Raw genomic sequence first — 20,842 nt, 5'->3', positions numbered from 1 at the left:
GTTTTTCTTGATTGTCTTCCTTGCTGCAGGGCATGGAAGGTTTCTCCTTTCATCTCTCCTAGGGGACGGATATTGGGTGGATGATGACCAAGCACCCATCTGCATTCCGTGCTCACCTCTTTCACCCTGTAGCATCCAGAGCTAAGCTGCTTGGTATTGGTGGGAGCAGGAAGGTGGCAGAGGAGCTGGGTGCTGCCCTGGGAGCTGCCTCTGATTTATCACTGCCCATTTGACACCCGTGGTTGCTGTGAGGAGGATGCAGCCACTGGCTGTATCCCAGCAGGAGGCTGGGAATGTATTGCACTTGCAAGGTCTCCAAGATAACCCTCCTGTTCCTCTCACCCTCCTCCTCTACTGGGAATGGATAACAAAACTCACTGGGAGTTCAGGGACTATTTTCCAGGACTTGCCAGGGCCTGTGACTCAGGTGGCTGCTTCTGCCCTGTTGCTGTACCCGCACTGGCTCCCAGCCTTGGTGCTGCTGGGGTGTGGGGTGTGGGGGCTGGCTCTAGGGGTAGGGGACTGCTGTGGGACACAGGAGATGACTTCTTGCAGCCAAGAACTAAAGCCCTGGGGGTTTCTATCTGCTAAGCAATTGTCCTACCCCAGCTGGGACATCCAGAGGCCAACATCCAGGCTCTGCCAGCCACTATTGTACTCATCTCCTGGGGGCTTCACTCACCTTCTTCCTGTGCAGACCCTGCCTTGTCCCTGATCCCAAAGCATCGGAGAGCAGACCAGCTTGTTCAGAGTCCTGTGATACTCAGCCAGCGCCCCATGTGCTGGACACTGGGGGGCCCAGCTGTGCCCTACATCCCTGTCGAGCCCATGGATGCTCCTCCAGGGGTGTGGGGGAGGTCGATGGGGTGCGATCACGGGAGTGCCTGCGGGATGTGCGTTGTGTATCCCCGGGTGCAGGCGACGCAGAGCACGGGGCACATGGAGTGCTGGGGACACAAGACACGTGCAGGGGGCTGTGGGACATGGACATCGACACACAGCAGCGTCCAGGTGCGGGTCTCCGTGCGGTGCCGGGGCCGGGGCCGAGGGCGGCTCCCGGTGAGTCACGGCTGCCTCACGCTCCTCCCCGCGCCGCCTCATAAAGCGCCGCTGTGCCGAGCTGAGCTGAGCCGAGCGCAGTGCCCGACCGCGAACTGTTCGTATGTACCGGAGCGCTGGGCGGACAGCCTTGGGGGGCACCGGCCGCCACCTGAGTGACCGCGGGAGGAGGATGCTGGGGGGTACGGGATATCCCACACTCGGGGGGTGCTGGACGGATACGAGGGTACGGGATCGTCGCCTTGCGGAGTCCTGGGGGGAGCATGCTGGGTTACCATGGCCAGCTGGGAGGATGCTGAGAGGACGGACCATCCCAGGCTCAGGGAGTGCTAGGGGAACCATCCCAAGCCCATGAGGATCATGCCCAGCACTGAGGTCCTGTTTTGTCTGCAGAGCCCCTGGGAAGCCCTGCCTTGGTCCTCCTGCTCTGCTGGAGCCTGGCTGCTTGCTGCACAGGTAAGTGGAGGGTACTGAGGAGCCTAAGGTCAGCCCTGGGCTCTGTGCCTCTCAAGAGGCCTGTTCAGGGGTCTGGGGATGAGCAGTGCCTCCGTCCCTTTGTGGGACCCTGCCTCCTCACCCACTACAAAAATGTCTCGGTGTCACTCTCAACCTCCCAGCTCATCCGTTTGTGCTCCCCCAGGTGCCATGGCCTTGCAGCTGCCCAGCATCACCGCCCTGCGGATGCCAGCAGAGCTTCCTCGCCCAGGTGAGAGACCCTCGGGGCCATGGCAGGGCCTGGGGGTGAGGAGGTTGTAGTGGGGTTCAGCTCCTGTGTCAGCCTCCAGCAGACACAAGGTGAATCCTCCACCCACAGCCAAGATTTCAGGGTGCTGATGAGGTGGGGGAACGTTCCCCTTAGTTAGGGAGGGAGGCTGTGGCTGTGACTGGGGGGCACTGGGGGCCCTTGCAGCCCCCCGACCTTCACACCCCCTCTGGCTGCAGGTGAGAGTGTGACTGTGTCATGTGAAGCACTGAGTGAGCTTCCAGAGATGACGCTGCTCTACTGGCTGGAGAACGGCTTCTTTGTGGAGAGCCTGCACCCGGACGGGGCTGTACGTGAGGGGACAGTGCAGTGAGTATGGGGACAGGGGCAGTGACAGTGGGGCAGCCCAGGCTGGGACAAGGCCCCTGGGTCTGCCCATCCAGAGTGGGCACTGACTGGTCCCCGCTGGCTTCACAGAGAGGAGCTACTGGGCTCGGGGTGGGTCCTGCGCCGTGACCTGCACTTCAGCTCCTTCAACAAGCAGCACCTGCACACCAACTTCACCTGCGTGGTGCTCAGTCCCCTCGGTGCCGACACCAGGGAGGTGCAATGGCCGTCCCAAGCACCGGCCCCTGTCACTGGCAACAGTGGGGGCCTGGGCTGAGCCAGGGGGCAGCTCCCATGCTGGGTGAGCACCCAGCAGTGCAGCTCCCTGCTCTGACAGCCCCATACTACTGCATGCACATGTGATGCCCCCAGGCAGGCCAGTTTCTGTGACCTCCTTTGGGGACTGCATAGCCCCACGTGTGCTGGCCCACTGTGAGTGGGGCTCCTGGTGCCCCAAGCTGAGTCAGGAGCATTGCCTGGGCTGGAACCAGCTCTGCCCATAGCTGGCCTGGGACCCCAGAGTTTATTAAAGTACATCAAGGCTGCCCAGTGTCACCTGCATCCTGGGGATGGTGCTGCCCAGGGGTGTAGAGGGCACCCATGGGATGAGGAGGGAGGGAGAGGAGGTAGCCCTGGTGCCTGTGAAGGGCAGGATCCATTCCTCACCCCCTTCCTGCCTGGCAAAGGGCTAGAGAGCCACAGTCAGTCTCAGTTCTGCCCAGGGAATTCCTGGCACAATGGCTGTGCCCTGCCCTGGAGGAGAGGGTGGGTGGAGAAGCCCTGGGTTGCAGGCATTGTGGAAGATGGGGCCATCACATCACTCTATGCACTTGGGGGGGTTGGGGCTGTTCCTCAACATGGCATTGTTCCATCTGCTGCTCCATGGGGCATTCCCCATAGCCATCCTGTGCTGGCAGGGCCCCTGCTCTTGTGTCCCAGCCCCCTTCTTGCTCCCCCAAGTGCTTGTGGGGGCTGCAACCCCTCTGGGCTGTGGGACAGATTGGGGAACAGATCCCAAACCCCTTGAGCAACCCCTGGGCTCTGGGCATCACACTTCAGATGCTCAGAATGTGGAAATGATAGAGATGGGGGGATGGAGAAGCCTCCAGATGGAGCCCCCATGAGCTGCCCTCAGCCCAGGGAGCCACAGGAGTCCCCTGGGGACGCCCCAGTCCCACAGTGACTCTTGGGAGCCAGGAGAAGGCAAGCACTGGAGCAGCCACTGGTCGGGGACTTGCCCAGCAGCCCTGCTGCACCCCCTAGCCTGGTTAATTCCAGCCTCCATCCCCTCTCACAGACCCACACACAGCTGCCACTCAGCAAAGGTCCCTGCCAGCCTCAGCCAGTGTCCTGGGGACAGTAGCACTATGGCCAGGCTGAGCTGGGCACAGATACCTGCCATGCAGGACCCTATGTGGGTGTCTCTGTGTCCCCCATTCTGTCCTACTGTCCCAGGGATGCTGGTGGCTCCATCCCTGACCCCTTCTCCTTGCCTGGCGTGATGGCAGTAGCACACTCCTCACTGCACAGCATGGCACCCAGGCCTGCCATGCTGTGCCATCTTGTGCCATGCTGTGTCACACTGTGTCACACTATGTCACACTGTGCCATGCTGTGTCACACTGTGTCACACTATGTCATGCTGTGCCATGCTGTGTCACACTGTGCCATGCTGTGTCACACTGTGTCACACTTTGCTGCCCACAGACCCCACTGCAAACCACAGGTCAGAGCAGCTCGGAGATGTGCAAAGCCCTGTGCCCATGGCACGCCCCCCACCATGACCAAGATGGAGACCTCCCTGTCTTGGCAGAGCTGGTGGGACAGGACCATTCCCTGCCACATGTCCCCATGGCCCGGTGGCAGGAGAGACTGTCCTGCAGGGACATCAACTCTCACAAAATCACAGTTGTAGGTGCTGAGCACAGTCAGAAACAGAGCTGGATGAGGGTGATGTCAGCTACCTCAAACATCTGGAAAAATGGGATGAGGACCTCCTTGTCCTCATGGAACAAGTCCTTGGTAGGGACTTGCAGCAGGTCTCCATCATGAAGATGACATCCTAGTTGAAGGGCAACTGCCGTTTTCCTGAGGGAAGTGGAGCAGCCAACATAGATAGGTTGGTGGCACTGGAATTCTCCCGTAGACACAGTAGTAGCTAAGAAGGTGGGAGCCATGTCCAGCACCATCTCCTTGATGAGGTCTTGCTGGTGTGGGAGTCTACCAATGGCCAGAGTCCTGGCCAGCAGATGCTCCATGGTGGGCAGAGCCACCCTGAGGGAAGCCCCCAGATGCTGCAGGACAGGGAAGCTGTTTGCTCCACAAGTGGCTGGGGAGGTGTGGCAGCAGGAGCAAGGTCAGGTCAGGGAGGGTGGTAGGGCCTGGGAAGGGCTGCTGAGAGATGCAGGCAGGCTGGGGGGAACACCCCAGCTACATCAGAGGGCAAAGCCCCTCCTCTACACACGTCCTGGCACTGACCCAGACACTGATGCCAGCACCAGCTGAGACCTGCCCTGCTGTGTCACCCACCAGGAACAACCCCACAGCAGCATGTCCTTGGGGAGACATGCTGGTGCATGGGTGCAGGGTGCTCCTGACCTGGGATGTGGTGCTTGCCCCAGTCCCCTCATGCGGCTGAGGAGAGCGTAGGCTGTGGCTCAGGTCAGCAGCAATACCTCTCCCTGGGTACCCAGGTCTGCACAGCAGGGCACAGCACACTTGGAGGGTCAGAGACAAAGCAGGGGGACCATGGAGTCAGTGCTCATGACACTGGGGTGGCAGCCTACAGCTAGGCCCTCAGGCTCACTTCCAAGCCAAAGTGAACCCCCAAGGCTTTATCACTAGTGCTCAGCCACCTCTGACTCCTCCTTTGCAGCAGTGACTTGGCCATGCTCACCCATCACCCCCACATACCGGCAGGATTCATGTCCATCAGAAGCAGGGTCCTCCCCAGACGAGGGGCACCATCAGCCAGCAGAGAGATGGACAACAGCCAGATACAGGGGGATATCCATGGGTGATGGGGAGATGAGAGTTGGAGGTGCTGGGGATACCAAGGAGGAGAGGTCCTGGGGATTGCTGGGATGGCACACAAGGGATTTGCTATAGTGGGGGAAGTGCAAGCAGCACTATCCCTGGCTGAGGGCAGGAATCCAGCTGGGGGAGCTGTGGAGATGCTGTCCCTTTGGATCACCTGGGATGAGGAGTAAGATCTGCTGTGAGGAGAGCCTGGCCAGGCAGCCCTGGAGGCCAGGGAGAAAGGGAAAGTAAAACCACAGGGCTCCTGTGCTCAATTACTGTAAATTAGTCTGGTTATTGTTAGTGGCTGCTGCTGCTTACTGTGACCTGTGGATGTGCCCATGTGGAAGCAGGACACCCCAAAGCATCGGTGACCGTGGGTATGTCCATGGTGCAGCAGGAACACCTCTGAAGGGAATGTGGTCCAAGGATAAGAAGACCATGCCAGAGAAAGTACACCTTGAAGCATGTGTGGCTGTGCTGGAGGTCATGCTGGAACACCTCAAAGTGTGTGACCATGCATAAACCCCCAACAGAGCAGGTACACCCCTGGAGGCACTGCAGCCATCCAGAAGGCCAAACTAGAGCAAGTATATGCTCCATCCCCAGAAATGTTCAGTGTTGGATGGGCCTGGAGAGCAACCTGGTCCAGTGGAAGGTGTCCCTGCTTATGGCAGGGGATTGGAACAAGATAAGCTTTAAGGTCCCTCCCAACCCAAACCATTTTGCGATTCTGTGACTTTGTGAATGTTTGCGGACATTTTATGGGCATTTCATGGACACTTCATAGGAATGGTCTATAGGCTAAGGGAATTATATCTGTGCATGATAGCTTAGGGTGGGAAGGGGCTGGTGGGTATTGGATACCACAAGACCTGAGCAGGATGTACATAATTTAGAATGAGGGATTGAGAACATACTGCTTTGGGCAGAGAATAGGTTCCATTTCTTCCCTGGGGCTGTGGGTTGGGTTTTTGCTGGAGGGAGGATTGATAAACCAGGGATGTTTCAGTCAATGCTGAGTGTCAAGGCCTCTGCTCCTCATGCAGTCTCACCAGCAAGTAAGGTGGGGGTGTAAAAGGAATTGGAAAGGGACATGGCCAGGACATTGGACCCCAGCTGACATATTCCCAACCACAGGTTGTCATGGTCAGCAGTAGAACTGGGGGAGGTTGGTCTGGGGGGGGTCCACTGTTCAGGGGAGAAACAGGAAAGTTGTACAGACAAATCCCTGGCTTTAAGCCAACAGAACTTTGAGGTTTTTGATCATGGAATGGTTTAGATGACAAGTCTACTGGTGACAAGCCTACTGGGTACACCTGTCTCAGAGGGAAAAGGATCTTTGTGCAAGAGTTAGCAGGGCATGTTGAGTGAGCCTTAAATTGGATTTGGAGGGGGAAGGGGATAAAAACCAGGTCACTTGAGATAAGCCTGGGAGTGGCTTGACACTGTTTGAAGGATGGTGTGTTAGTGAGGTCGTTCGGGCTACCATCTCCGTAGACATAGGAAATGTCTACTTCATTGCCATGGAGCAGCAAGAGTGCAAGTGTTATTGATGTGCTAGAAACCATGGAAGCTCCTAAGAATGGTCACTCAGGAACTCTCCCTAAAAAGGCATTGAGATTGATAACCCAACTGAAGTGCATCTGCCCCAGTGCCTGCAGCGTGGGCAGCAAACAGGAGATCCTGGAAGACATGTTGCAGGAAGAAAACCATGGCATAGTGCCATCACAAAGACATGGTGGGATGACTGGCACCACTGAAATGGTGCAATGGTTGGTGGTGAACTCTTCAGAAGGGACAGGCAAGGAATGAAAGGTGATGGGGTAGTCCTGTATGAGAGGGAGTGTTTTGACTGTCTAGAGCTTGACAGCGATGATGCAAGTGTTGAAGGCTGGTGGGTAAGAATTGTGAGGAATGCCAACAGGGCAGATATCCAGGTGGAGCAGGGTACAGATCACTCAACCAAGGACCAAGAGGCAGACAAGAAGTCTCATGATGGCCAACCCTTGTCTTCATGGGGGCTTCAACACACTAGATGTCTGCTGAAAATACAACCAGCACAGAGGAGAGAGTTCAGGAGGTTCCTTTATGTTACTGTACAAGCTGATTAGGAACCTCAGCCAATGACATTCTGTCCTGAGCTGCAGACATCTCACTGGTCTGGGAGCTGGGCAGTGTAAAAGATCAGACCAATGAGTTATCCAGACTGGGTTTTTCAGATCGCCTTTATAGAGAGGAGTTTGAAGAATAAACTTGCTCTTTTGCCACATGGACATTGGGGTGTGTGTTGTCCCTGTCTCTGGATGTGGTCACCTCTCTCACAGTAACCATAAGTACCTCAAAGGTACATAAGATCCCTCTCAAGGCTCAGGCACCTATCAGGAAAGGATTGAGTGCACTGTTAACTGGAAAGTCCAGTACCACAATGCAAGGTATCATTGTGCACCCTGACGTTGTTGATGCAGATTTGACTGGACAAATACATGCAATGGTTTCTACCTCTACTCCACCCATGACTATACCTGAAAAAGCCCAGAATTGCTCAACTTATCCTTTTTTAATCTTCTGTCCCCAAAACAGAGTCTCGGGAGTGCGGAGACCAAAGCTTCGGATCAACAGGAAGCCTCAGGTGAACTGGATGCATGTCATAGGAGATCAAAGACCTAACATGGTTTGTGCTGTTATGATGCCTAAGGCAAAGCCTTTGCAGACAAAGGTCAGTGTTTGCAACTGAGTGCCAGAGATCCTTCACAATTTATTATTCCTACAACACAAGAGCAGTTTGAACGGTGTTTTGCTAACTGTACAGCCTTGCAAAGTGCTTTGCAAAATTTTTCTGACACCTCGGGAGGCTGTCCTGAAGGGCAAAGGAACCCAGGGAGGCTGGATGTGCTGTAAGAAGGAATCTTCAGGGCACAGAAGCAGGCTACGCTGAAAGAAGAGCCAGAGGGAGGGGAACTTTGTCTGGAACTCAGAGTAAAAAGGAGAGTTTATAATATTTGAAAGAAGGGGCAGCAAGTCAGGAAATAAACAAGGATGTGATGAGGCAGAGAGAATACAAGAAGAATGGAAGCTCATCTGGCCACTGCTGTAAAAGACAATAAAACAAATGTGTCTATAAATACATTAACCACAAAATGAGGGCTAAGGAGAATCTCCTTTACTGGATGGCTGGGGAAATCTAGAGACAAATAATGAAGAAAAGTCTCAGGTACCTTGAAAGGTGGTGGAGCAGACCATCCTGAGTGCCATAATTTGGCACGTGCAGAACAACCAGGGATCAGGCCCAGCCAACATGGGTCTGTGAAAGACAACCTGGCTTGACCAACCTGGCTTTTGTGACAAGATGACCTGCTTGGTGGGTGAGTGAAAGGCTGTGGATGTTGCCTACTTGGGGTTTAGTAAACCTGTTGACACCATTTCCCACAGTTTTCTTGAGGAAAAGCTTTCAGCTCATGGCTTGGACAGGTGTGCTGTTTGCTAGGAAAAAGAAAATGCCTGGATGTTCAGGTCCTGAACGGCACCCTAACTCCTGACTTTGGCCAAACTTTCTTACCATGTGTCTCGGTTTGGAAAGACAGGAGTCTGCTAAGGAAGGCAGGAGCTTCTTCTGAAATGGAGAATGTAAACTCTCCCCACCCTTCTGAATTGCTATAAACTTTAAATGAAGGGGCTCAGGCAAAAAATATGGAGTAGGAAATAACAGGCCTTTAATAGGGAAGAAAATAAAAGGATAAAATAAAACATGCAGTACACTAGAATAACACTGACAGAGTCAGAACCCAAGCTGACACCCTGTTGGTCAGGGTGTTGGTAGAAGTCTAATTGGAAATGTGGCTGCAGTGCTCCTGGAGTGTCAAGTGTGGTTCTGTTGGAGCAGAGATCTTGTAGAAAAGGGTGTAGTCCTCCTCCAAAGATGTAGTGGAAGAAGAGGCAGCTGCTGTTCCTCTGGGAAATCCAGTGGAGAAGCCGTGCAGTTATTCCAGTCCCTCCAGATTATATCTGGGTAGGAATGCTTGGCTCCTCCCTCTGGGTGGAGCATCTCACAATGTGATGCTGTAGCTCTTATCAGTCATGCAGTGACATTCAATAGCCTGTTATCAGCAGATGTCCCCTCCTGAGGGAGGAGTGGGTGTGATCATTCAGAGAGAGATAAGGCAAACTGCCCACTTGACAAAAGACAACTGCCACACAGATGGTAATAGAATACATCTTGCCTTGCCATGTGGAGCACCAGTATTTGCTGTTTGCAGAGGGACCTGGAGCATGTAAAGGCCAGGCATTATTTTTGAAAAAGCAGCAAATATCTTCTCATTTGAATCACAGCAAATCTTAGTCTTTGTTCCTTACACATGCCCTACTAGATTGTATTTGCTCCACAGCACTTTGCCTCATTATTTTTTTAGTGTAGTTCTACTGCATTTCCTTGTGAAGCTGCTCATAAGTTCTTGCAAATGATCTCACTGCTCATTCAGGAGACTTAGTCCCAGGCTAGCAGCAGAAATTCTAGCATTCAGTAGGTACTCTGCTGTGAAAACAGGAATGTAAAACATGCCACAAGGGTGGTGTTTTCCATGTGGACTGGGGAGAAGTCTACACAGTGTTTGAACAGTTGAGAGCCAGTTGTGCCTCTGCTAAGCTGTGGCTGAAAATTTCATAGAGTCACAGAATATCCTGAGTTGGCAGGGAGCCACAAGGATCATTGTTTCCAGTTCCTGGTCCTTCACAGAACACTCCAACAATCCTACCCTGTGCCTGAGAGCATTGTCCAAATGCTTGTTAAGCTCTGGCAGCCTTGAGGCCATGAACACTGCCCTGCGGAGCCTGCTCACTGCCCAACCACCCTGTGGGGGAAAAACCTTTTCCTAATATCCAGCCTAAACCTCCCCTGATACATCTTCAGGCCATTCCCTCAGGTCCTGTCCCTGGTCACAGAGAGCAGAGAGCAGTGCCTGCTCCCTTGCTCCCTCTTGTGAGGAAACTGCAGACTGCTATGAAGTTTTCCTTCACAGTCTCCTCTTCTCCAGGTTGAACAAGCCAGGTGACCTCAGCCGTTCCTCTTATGGCCTTCCAGTTACTCCCTCCAGTTGGATGACAAACCCATCTGCTGGCATCCAGAGAAAGAAGGCTCTTAAGAAGGGGGGGGTAAATAAGAGAGAAACATTTAACAGCTTGTATTTTTATGAATGAGGCTGTCTCTCTCCCTTTCCAGTAACTCTTCATAGTAGGTATTTGTGTTTCAAATTTGTTGCTTTGTAATTGAGGTGAAGTAACAGATTCTGCAGTTTGCCTTTCATGTGTTGCCATTGTTTATACACTGTATCTGCATGCCGAAGGTAATAATTAATAGTTCTATGAAAAATAACCACAAGGAATGGTGGAGTGATTTTCCTCCATTTTGCAAAGACTCCTTTAGGCAAATCTTAAAAGAGGACAGGAATTTTCATGGGAATTATTCCAGCTGACAGGATTTGAGACATTTTATTTAGTTAAAACTGCTGAGAAGAGCATTGGAAAAGAAGTCTCAAGGAAAGAGCATCTAGGACCTCAGTTTTATTCTGCCATTTAATTTATAAATAAAGTCAGTGATACAATAAGGACAAACTAAAGTAAATTTACTATTTCTATATAGCTCTGGAGTCTCAATGGCAATGATAACATTCACTATCTGAGTGAACAGAGCTGAGATTTTCTGCCCCAAGGTGCTCTTCTCCAGAGTTCCATTCTCCATCTGCTTAGTGATCACTAATATTTCATACCAGTTTTTTGATCTTGCAACTTTCTGCTCTAACTTTTCTCCCCTAATTTAGGATCTGAACAATAGAAAATCAGGTGCTACTATAGACTGTAATTTTCGCATTATGTTTTGGGATTAGGTAATATTTAGTTTCATGTAATGTTTAACTTGAACTTTTGTCCAGGTCACGTTAGAAAGGTACTGGGAAGTAACCAAAATTGCTGTAAAACTTTATTTCCTAACATTCACTCAGTGTAAGTGCCCCTGTTCCAGGGAGTAGTTGGTTTGACATACAAAAAAGAAAATTTAAAAAGGTCTTTAAAAAATAAATGTAAGTACTTTAGTATTGAAGTGCTCAGCTTGAGCCACCAAAGGTAGCTCTGGTTTTTGGACAGTGCTGACCACCCATCCTTGGGACACCTGGCTTCCCAGAAGTTTGTCCCTTTCTGAGGACACATGAATAAACAGGGCTTTGACTGTGCATACCTTACAATTACAAAAGTACTTCTTGTATGAAAATACAATTGTGTATTTGTGAGCCTGCACATTCATGCTTTATGCATGGATATAGACTTGTGGGGTTTTTTTTGAATACTTGGACTTTAAATCCCAGGGAGCACAACTCCACCAATCATTCTACCTTACATCTGTGCAAAACAGTTATTTCCTCACGTGCTGGTAAAGCTTTATAACACTTCCTTCTCACTTTTCATTTATGTAAATGCTTATCCTGATGCAATTCAAGTGTGAATACCCAGGTCAGTGTGTGTCTGCCTTCCCAGACAGCATGCACTGTGCACACCTCCAAGCTGAAATAGCACCGGGTGTGTTCTGGCAAAGCAAATCCTGCCACTCATCCTGACCCTCTACTCTTTATTAGGAAAAGTGCAGGCTGCGTGTATGAAACACAGCACGAAAATGAAATTCTTGTACATGCTTTCTTTCTGCCCTCTCAGGGTTGGGAATAACCAGGTTGTGACCTTCATCTGGGGGGAAAAGGGAGATATCACCACTCCCAATTCTTTGGGAGGAGAGGGTTTCCTCCTTTCCCTTGAGTTTTCTTCTGTTATTCTGACTCCCTGCAGTTCCATGTCACAGCCTTCCCTGCTGTAACATTTGCCTCTGCTGTGGACAGAAGCTCTACAGAGGATGGACAGGCTTGAGGATTTTACAGAGATGTTTATAGATGAATTGCCTCTCCTGAAGTCTGTGTACACCTGAAAATCAAAATACCCATACAGTTAACATTTCAAGGGTCAGTGTGTTGTTCAAGTTCAGTGCTATAGTATTGCCTATTTTATCTTGCATTTTTATCTTGCTGGGAAGGAATTTGTTCCACTACCCTTGAGCACTCCACCTCTACAACCCAATGCCAGTAGCCCAGGCTTCAGCTGCACAAGCAGACACAAATATAATTTTCAAGCTATTGACAACAAGAATGAACCATGCAGCAGTCTGAAAGGCTGTAGAACTTTGATCACAAACTTATTTGCCTCAATTTATTTATGGACTAACTAAATAAGTACAGTATTTGTTTAAGGAAAGAGACTGAAAACAAAATTCCTCTCAGACATCAGCCCACTTAGGGAATTCCTAAAATCCCCATGGAGTAAAACCAGCAAATCCAGCATTTTGTTTTCCTTAAGACCACGGTCTCCCTAGGGCTTTCTGATCAGATTATGTAGCTAGTCAGATTAGGTTTATTCAGGGACTGACTCATTGCATTTTCCTGTAATCTTGTATTTTAACACCTGCTCAGTTTAAAATGCCATTTTAATCTAAATTAGATGGGTTTTCTATTCATCCTGTGTGCATTACTCAAGATTTAAACTCCTCTTTGCTTAATACACCACTTTCAGATAGGCATATGTTAGCACAAGTGATGAATGAGGGGTTTAATTAGTTTTTTTCTGAAGAAAGAATGGAAGATAACAATTTTATAGGTTTGGAACTTCCATTGAATTGGGTAAATATTCCTTGTGACAGTAGCATTCTCATACACAATTGTCAAAGGCTTTTTATTGCTTTTTTGCAGTTTTCTTAATACACAGACCTGCAATTAGAGGGGAAAAAAAAGTGGAATTGTCAAAGCAGATTAAAAAACCCTGAAATGATGCTACTACTAAATAAACATTGAAAATCTTCTTTAGCAGTCAAAACCTGTGAAGCAAAAGGAACAGGGATGGAATCTTGTGCTAGAAAACTTTTGGGATAACACGTAATAAACCATGGGCTTCCATGCTGGATGGAAGACACACATCTAAAACTGTGCATGGCTGAAACAATCAAACTAATAATTTGCTGCTATTTATATCTAGTCTGATTTTCACTTGAGAGGCCCCCCACTCAGGACAAAACAATGAACAAATAATTTACTACATTTAGATCACTCAAAATAGTTTTTTTCAGAAGCAGGTTTTTGCTACTAGAAGTAAGTTTTTCCCTAAAATAATTGGTATTTTTGCTTGTGCCTAAGCAGAGGAGGCAGCTTCCCTTCTCCCCTCTCTATTGCAGAGATTCCAGCTGCAAAGCAGCAGTGGCCTTACCCCTCCCAGGCCAGCACTGCAGGCTGCAGGTAGCTTCTGGCATCCAGTTTTCAATCACTTTTGGTGTGCAAATGTGCTACCAGTTTTATTACTCCAGCCACTTTCAAGCATTGATGAACACTGGGTATAAGGTTGGACAAAATAATGGTCTAATCCAGCTGTCTTGAACAATTATATGGAAATAAAATAAAAACCAGCTCCCTCTTAGCTTGAGCTTCTGTAGACAAAGGAGTTTGGAGTTATTCTTTTCATCAGAATAGATGCATAAAAGCAGGTAGGTTTTGGTTACCCATCAGTGAGTGAAGAGCATCCAGATAATTTGCCAAGTTCAGATTTGAAATCCTATTCTTGTTTCCTGGGTTCCTGAGTTCAAAAGTCTTCTAAGATAAACTAGAAAGCTGAAAAAGTCTTCTATGACTTTTACAGAACTTCTATACCTGCTACATTACATAAAGACGTCAAATAGCTTATGGAAGCCAGTTGTAAAATCCATTGTTTCAGGTGGATGGGACTTTGAATAGTTGTACTGATTATACTGGAAGTCTAGCTAAATTTTACTGAAAAATTAGGGAAGAGAAGAAAGTATACCCACCAGTTTTCTGAGAAAATTGCATAGAAAATCTTGACATTTAGCATAATCTGCTGCATTCTTTGCATTTCTATAGGTTATGCCTAAAACTATTTTGGTGAGTTCAAGAGATAAATTATCTCTGTTAAGGGAAGTGGGTAATGCTCAGAGAGCGACCATGGTGGAAAGATGCACCACACACACCATATTCTCCAGCTTTCTGAAATACTTCATTTTTAAATTTTGGAGATGATGGAGAACAGAACTACAACAGGCAAGAAAATCATTCCATATTTTATTTCATCTTAATGGTAATATTGCAAAAAAGGGCTCTGCATATCTCCAAGAGCCCTGCTGAAAGCAATTCTCCCATTCCTAAAAATTAAAGCAAATAATTTTCAAGTCTTAAGCCATGGAAACAGCAATGTGATTTGATTAAGACCCATATAATGCATATTTTTCTGAGGATAGTCGTTAGCTTAAGAAAAGATGCATTGCAGGTGACTTTGACACTTCACAGACATACAAGTCTGAATATATATTTAACTTCTTGCATATCCCTCACCAAAGCCACACAGAAACTAAATCCTGAGAACCGGATAGAAATGTTTCTGATTTGCAGGGAACAGAGAAGAACAGATGTATTTCTGGAGTTTAAATTTCCTGGAATGCCAGAATTTAGACTTTTGTTTGGATTCAGATGGATGGAGCCCAAATGTTATCTGCTAAGCTAAACCTGATTGGTTGGCTGCAAACCAGTAGAGAACTTTAAAGGTTCTCCACTCTTCAGGTACTGAGAAAAAAGAGTTAAAACTAATGAGGATGCATCAAAGCATTTTAGTCTAATGTCTGATGAATATTAAGCCCTCAAATATTAAGTGGAAAAAGCAGTATCACTCCTTTTGACACAGGTGGGAGTTTGAATCTCTTTTACCTAGTCCAAACTCATGCTGTCAACATTGTCTAGGATTTCTTACAAATAGTGCTTCCAACACAGAAAAATCCAAATAATTTAATTTAGCTGTCAAACTGTGTTGATGTTACAGACTTCTGGTCTATCACAACTGTTAGTCACTGTTAAGGACTGAGAAAATGAGCAGTGTGGAGGTCTAGAAATAGGATTTCCCATGTGATTAAATGCTTAGATAGTGGAAACATTTCTAGCAATAATGATACTACAACAGCTACAGCTTGTGTGAGTCTGACCTTTGGAGTTAAACACCAGCCAGCAGCTGGACTGGAATTTCTGGTATGTTCCACAACATAGATTAAATATTTGATTTAAAAACTTAAATATCTGCATCCTTTTGTCATGGTTTGGGAATGGTATTCTCCACTTCAGTACTCCCACTGAAAAAGCCTCCCATGCTTCCTTTCCCCCACCTCCAACTGGAGGTACAAAAGGCAAAGCTCACGGATTGAGATAAGAACAGTTTACTGGAAATAGCAATGAGATAAGAAAAGAAATAGGAACAGGAATTGGACAAACAGGAACAAGAATATTAATAACAGAAGTCTAAAAAACTAGGTGTATTGCCATGTTTTCTGAAGTGCTGCAGACAAACATTATGGATGTGAATCAATCTTTTTACATGATAAGGATCAAATTCTATCCATCATGTGCTCTACTGCTGCTTTCATTAGAACATGTCATCTTTGGTCACAATTTGTCTCTAATGCTTCTTGGTGCTTCAAACCAGTTACATCAAATTAGACAAACTTTCCAATCTTTATAACTTCTGTTAAGAAACTGCTGGTACTGCTTCATTGGCTGTACCATCATATAATAATACGTCAGGAAAACACAGATGGTCCTGGTAAAATTCAACTCCAGTCTGAAAACCAAAGGGCTGGCAACTGAGAATCCAAGAATCCCACCAAACATGCTCCTACCTATTTGAGGTGGCCCATGGCTGGGATGGGAACTTGCTCCATTGTCATAGGTATGTGTGGAGCTGCTATTTTGCTTTGCAAGGGTAAATTAAGTGGAGGCAGAGCAACTGACAGAGCCTGGATCTATCCTATTGTCGTTGTTGTGCAAGACAGATTGAGAGGTGGTTCCTGGTCCTCAAAACTTACCGACTAAGGCTGGAGCAGATGTAGCTTGACATGGATCAAAATCAGGTTTTATCAGCACCTCCCATAGTTCAGAAGGATATGTGCTGTGCCCAGCAATACTTCTGCCCTTAACTGCCCTCCCTCCCTCCCTTTTCCCAGTATATCCCACACCAGTTTAAGGGAAAGGTTATCACAATATTACTTAGCAATTCAGGTGTAAAACAAAACTATCACTTCCAGCCCTTCTCAGACTGCCTCACTCAGGGAAGTGGAGAACAGGGTCTTTTGTCACCCCTATCTGGTTGGAAGCAAATAAAGCAGAAAGGAGAAACAAGCAGCAATTGTCCTGCACAACTCCTGGTCCTGTCTTTACCTCTGCACAGGCCAGGCCAAAAAGCTGCCATAGAAAAGAATGTGTCCAAGCTGTCTTATAAGCAGATGAAACAACAGATGAAACAGCAGATGAAAATTTAGAACAAAAGAAGAATGAAAAAATAATCCCAAACTTTAGTCACAATCTGTTTTCTAAATCAGTGTAGTTGTGCTTTCTCCTTAATGCAGAACTGAGAAATGGCTCTAAAGAGATGTGACAGATAATGAGTGGAAAAGCAAAGTAATATTAACCATTGAGAGATCTTTAGTATTATAAAGAAATTGCTTTTCCTCAGTAGGTAAAGCTGATCGATCTAAATCACTCAGTAAAAGGAGGAGACATTTGGCAGCTTGGCACCAATGCTAATGAGGCCAATCGCCTACCCTGCTTTCTCCATTTGTCTGGCTCTCATTTTGGCCAGATTCCTTGGCATACACATCAGTTTTGTGAGAAGTAAGAAGAATCACATGCTAATTTTCACTAAGGAAAACACAATTCACAACTGCAGTTGTTCCATGCCTATCCGTGACTGCAATTACTGCCTGGCAAACTTGGTGTGCAACTGCAAAACAGTGCTGCTTTCTACCATGGGAAAAAATACCTGCAACAGCCACCTGACCATCTGGTTCACAGACACCTCTCTGTGCTGGAGATGGTCCTCAGCTTCACAAGATGAGGTGTGGGATTGACACGATCCATAATTATGAACAGGTTTCGTGATGGTTCGTTAATTGATCTCAAAGTGCAAAAAAATGGTAAGGGGATTTGCAGTAATAATCAAAAACAAATGCACCTTTATTGAATGACCACAGCCAAATGCATTGGGGAGGAATTGTGGAAAAAGGAAAAAATAGGGAAAAGGGAGGGAGGGAGAGAAAGGAAGGTATATAGCTACCAAATGTAGAATGACAAAGTCCTTTGAAGTCCAGCTGACAGAGCTCCCCTGGTCACGGCAGGGGAGATCTCAGAGATACTGGTCAACTCAAGCTTCTATTATAGTCCTGTTTTGATGGGGGAAGGGGACAAGTCTTGAAATCGAATCAAATGTAATAAAGAACAGTGTATTGTAATTGCTGATGGAAAAAAAAAGAAGGCATTGAAGAAGGGTACAAACAATCCATATTCTCAGCAGTAGGTGAGAACCATTGTCTTCTTGGTCCAATGGTCACACCTGCAGGCATCCATCTGGCTTTGGTCAGCTTGCCTTCCCCACACACCTCCCCTGGGTTAGGGGTTTCAGTCTCAGTTGTTGGGAGGAGGGGGGGGCTTTTCTATATAGGGGTTTCATGTCTCAGTTCTTGAGGGAGAGGCTTCTCCCATCTCAGTCCATCCATCACGGTGGTTGTAAAACAGATGAAGGGTCTTCCATGGGGACCACCAAAGGCTACCTCAGAAAAGTCCAGCCAAGTCGAGAGGTGGGGAAATTCCAGGGCCATTGTTGCAAAGAGCAGGTGCAGGTGAAGAAAGGGCAGAGTGCCCCTTCTCCTTTCACTGGGCTCAGTGTTGCATATAGCAAACACACCTGCAAACAATAGCTTGGCAGGCCAGAAGCTCTGCTTGGATCTTGGCAAGCAACCATCTCCAACAAGACCAGGATTCCAAGCAGGGTCTTTCTCGGTGGTCCCAGTTTCTGTCCTTTTTCATGACGATTGTGAGGCAGATGAGAGAAACTTTGGACAGAGACTTACAGGGATTTGAAGCTGTCCTTCTGTAGCACCACTCCTCTCCCAGTGGAATATTTGGACGTTTGGGGACTTCGAAAGCTCCAGGTAAACAAGGTCAAGGGACAATTTCCAGAGCAGAGAGTACCTATCTCCAGTAGCAGCAACAATGACAAAGAAGACTTGCTTGAGGTGCACAACAAAGACAGGCAAATGCTTGCATATATTGTCTTTTCTGGATATCTCTCACTTTTCAATGGATATTCATTGCTGAAGTCATACAGTGTGGAAAATGTCTCTAGTATCATTAAGCACTTTCCCAGCCTGCTGTACTCTGATGTTTTCTCCACTTCAGAAAATGAGAGCTGTGTTGTAACATTCATTTACTGAGTTATTTAACACAGTCAGTAGTGAGAGGCATAGGAGGCTGCTAAGAGTGATGGGATGCCTTTAAGTTTGTCTGGTTTGTCCAGGAGGATGTGTTAGGGGACTGTGAGAGAACTCCACAAGAAGGTGTTTGAAATAAGAGACTCATCAGATTAATTCAGCAAAGTTTTTTTAAAAGAACAAAATAAATGTGAAACAGCTATTTTCCAAAGCATTGTTAGGTTTTTTTTTTGTTTGTTTGTTCATATATTCTAGGTTGACAATTAAAATCTGCAGATAAATTTTGTTTTCAGGTTTTGCCTTGACAGAAAAAGGCATATCCATGTAGCTCCCATTGCAGAAGATTCCAAGCCAATGAGAAAAAAATATATGAAACCTTCTGTCCAGAGAAGTTGTGGCTGCCCCATCCCTGTGAGTGTCCAAGGCCAGGCTGGATGGAGCTTTGAGCAACCTGCTCTAGTGGAAGGTGTCCTTGCCCATGGCAGGGGGATTGAACTGGGTGGTCTTTAAGGGCCCTTCCAACCCAAACCAATCTGGGATTCCACGAGTCTCTGTGCACTTAGGGGAATGCCTATCAAGATTCTGAGGAACCAGTGAAGCTTTCTATTTTAAATAGTCATATTGATGTAACTGTAATCAATGATGGAGCAGTTTTGCTAGGAAGCAAAATTTAATTTTTCAGAAGACTTAAATACATGTCCAACATCCATTACTGTGAGCTTTCCCACTGAAATCAGCAATGTGATAACAGTGGAATTAATGGGGTCTATTTGCAATTGCAAATAGATTTAAGCACACTGGTGTTTGCAAGCTGGGTACCAAACTCCATTTAACTCAGCCAGAGAACAATTGAATCAGCTGTTGTAAAGACATAGTTTCCTCTGTCAGCACCTTGGCAACAAACCATAAGCCATTTTCTCCAAATTACAAATATTTCCAGTGATACCTCTCATGACTGCCTGTTACAGACACAGGCAAATAATTCATGTCATCTGCCCTAATCCAGCTGTCTCTGCAAGAGAGCTAACCTTGCTTTCACAAACTAGCAACTCACCAATCCTACATAGGAGAGTGTTGTGTTAAAAAAAAAAAAGCGCCAATGTACACAAGTATGTTGATTTCTATATGTTACCAAGGCTTTCTCCAAAATCTGGAAAAATTAACCTAAATGATGTTCAGCAAAGATCTACTGCCCTCTGGTAAAACATGTGCTGAAATCACAGTAATTCCCCATTATCATGACAGTGGTGTCCAAAAATTCACACATGCAGCAGCAGCTGAGGATGTATGTATGCTGGCCTTGTTGGGAAGAAATTAGGTTAATAAATCCATGGGCTTTCTTACAGAGCAAATTAAATTTCTAGTTACTTTTGCTGCTGTAGTGTTCTGAATAAGGCTCAGGCCAAAGAGATTTTATTCCAGTGCCCAAGTAAGCACAGCAGGATTTTTTCCTGGAAAGAGCAAAAAATCCCCAACTACAGAAATCCACAGCTCTGATATTGTGGTGAGCTTCCCAACCACCCTATTTTGCCCCAGCAGATACCACGAACATGTTACCAATTCTATTTTATACGGCTTTAGAAGTACTGCATTAGAAGATTGCAGAATTTTTCCAGAGCAATGTCTCCAAAACGCATCTCTGTCTGGTATAATAAAACAAATTTTATACAACAAACTCATCTCACATGATGAACCTTTTCTTTAATGTGAAAAATGCCAATCACTTGTTTTTAAAAAGTTTAATGATAATAAAATGGTTATAAAAATATAAATATAATTAGAGTAATAATAATTTGGAAAATTTGGATTAGGACAATATGAGACAATACAAACAAAGAGTTACAGACAGTCCGGGTACCTTTTCTGGGCAAAATAAACCTGAAAAAGGACAAACGTTAACAGAGGATTAACCCTTAAAAACAACAGCCTGTTGCATATTCATACACTTCATACGTGATGCATAAATTCCATTCAAACACAGGATTCTGTCTGGTCATGTCATCTTCTTCCTCTGAATCCTGACGGCGTCGTCCTGAGTGAGGCGGGAAGAAGTTCGTTTCTTCTGATAAGAGAGCAATAAATTATTTTTCTCTGAAAGATTTAGGTGTCCTATGGCTGCTATCTCGGTGCGAGTCCTTTCTTTAGAAAAAAAGTATCTTACATAGCATAGTTTCTATTTTAACATTTTGTTATAACCTAAACCTATATTTAACACGCTACTTAAGAGTCTTAATACAGCGTAACTTTCTAACACAACCATACAATATTAATATTTGCAAAAAAAATAATAAAACACGCATTTTTCACATTTAGTATAAGTCACTTTATACTTCTATCACCCT

General features: G+C 46.7%; 2 protein-coding genes across 4 annotated transcripts; both read left to right on the top strand.

The window, feature by feature from the left end:
• Positions 1 to 53: 53 nt before the first annotated feature.
• Positions 54 to 10,961, top strand: IL18BP (interleukin 18 binding protein). 3 transcript variants are annotated; one of them, XM_064725819.1, is made up of 5 exons: positions 54 to 1,241; positions 1,453 to 1,515; positions 1,700 to 1,765; positions 2,002 to 2,111; positions 7,751 to 10,961. In XM_064725819.1, exons 1-5 carry the CDS (start codon positions 1,163 to 1,165, stop codon positions 7,835 to 7,837), a joined length of 405 nt encoding a protein of 134 aa, XP_064581889.1. In that variant the 5' UTR covers positions 54 to 1,162; the 3' UTR covers positions 7,838 to 10,961. The 3 variants fall into 3 exon arrangements, with proteins under 3 accessions (XP_064581889.1, XP_064581880.1, XP_064581896.1); XM_064725810.1 differs by having other exon boundaries at positions 2,002 to 2,131; XM_064725826.1 differs by lacking the exon at positions 7,751 to 10,961 and adding an exon at positions 2,240 to 2,898 and having other exon boundaries at positions 2,002 to 2,131.
• Positions 10,962 to 16,656: 5,695 nt separating this feature from the next.
• Positions 16,657 to 18,631, top strand: EPCIP (exosomal polycystin 1 interacting protein). Its single transcript, XM_064703271.1, is given in 3 exon segments — positions 16,657 to 17,090; positions 17,093 to 17,129; positions 18,118 to 18,631. Coding segments are annotated over 3 exon segments (702 nt in total). The 5' UTR covers positions 16,657 to 16,811; the 3' UTR covers positions 18,504 to 18,631.
• Positions 18,632 to 20,842: the final 2,211 nt, after the last annotated feature.

This window comes from Zonotrichia leucophrys, chromosome 1 (genome assembly GCF_028769735.1).
Source record: "Zonotrichia leucophrys gambelii isolate GWCS_2022_RI chromosome 1, RI_Zleu_2.0, whole genome shotgun sequence".
NCBI classification, from domain to species: domain Eukaryota; kingdom Metazoa; phylum Chordata; class Aves; order Passeriformes; family Passerellidae; genus Zonotrichia; species Zonotrichia leucophrys.
This window is presented reverse-complemented; position numbering and strand designations above follow the sequence as displayed.

Excerpts from the sequence above, each read along its gene's own strand:
- IL18BP (XM_064725826.1), top strand. The coding sequence starts at position 1,163 with ATGTACCGGAGCGCTGGGCGGACAGCCTTGGGGGGCACCGGCCGCCAC. Across the intron at positions 1,242-1,452 it reads CGGGAGGAGGATGCTGGGGG|AGCCCCTGGGAAGCCCTGCC; the intron begins GTACGGGATATC and ends TTTTGTCTGCAG. Across the intron at positions 2,132-2,239 it reads GTACGTGAGGGGACAGTGCA|AGAGGAGCTACTGGGCTCGG; the intron begins GTGAGTATGGGG and ends CTGGCTTCACAG.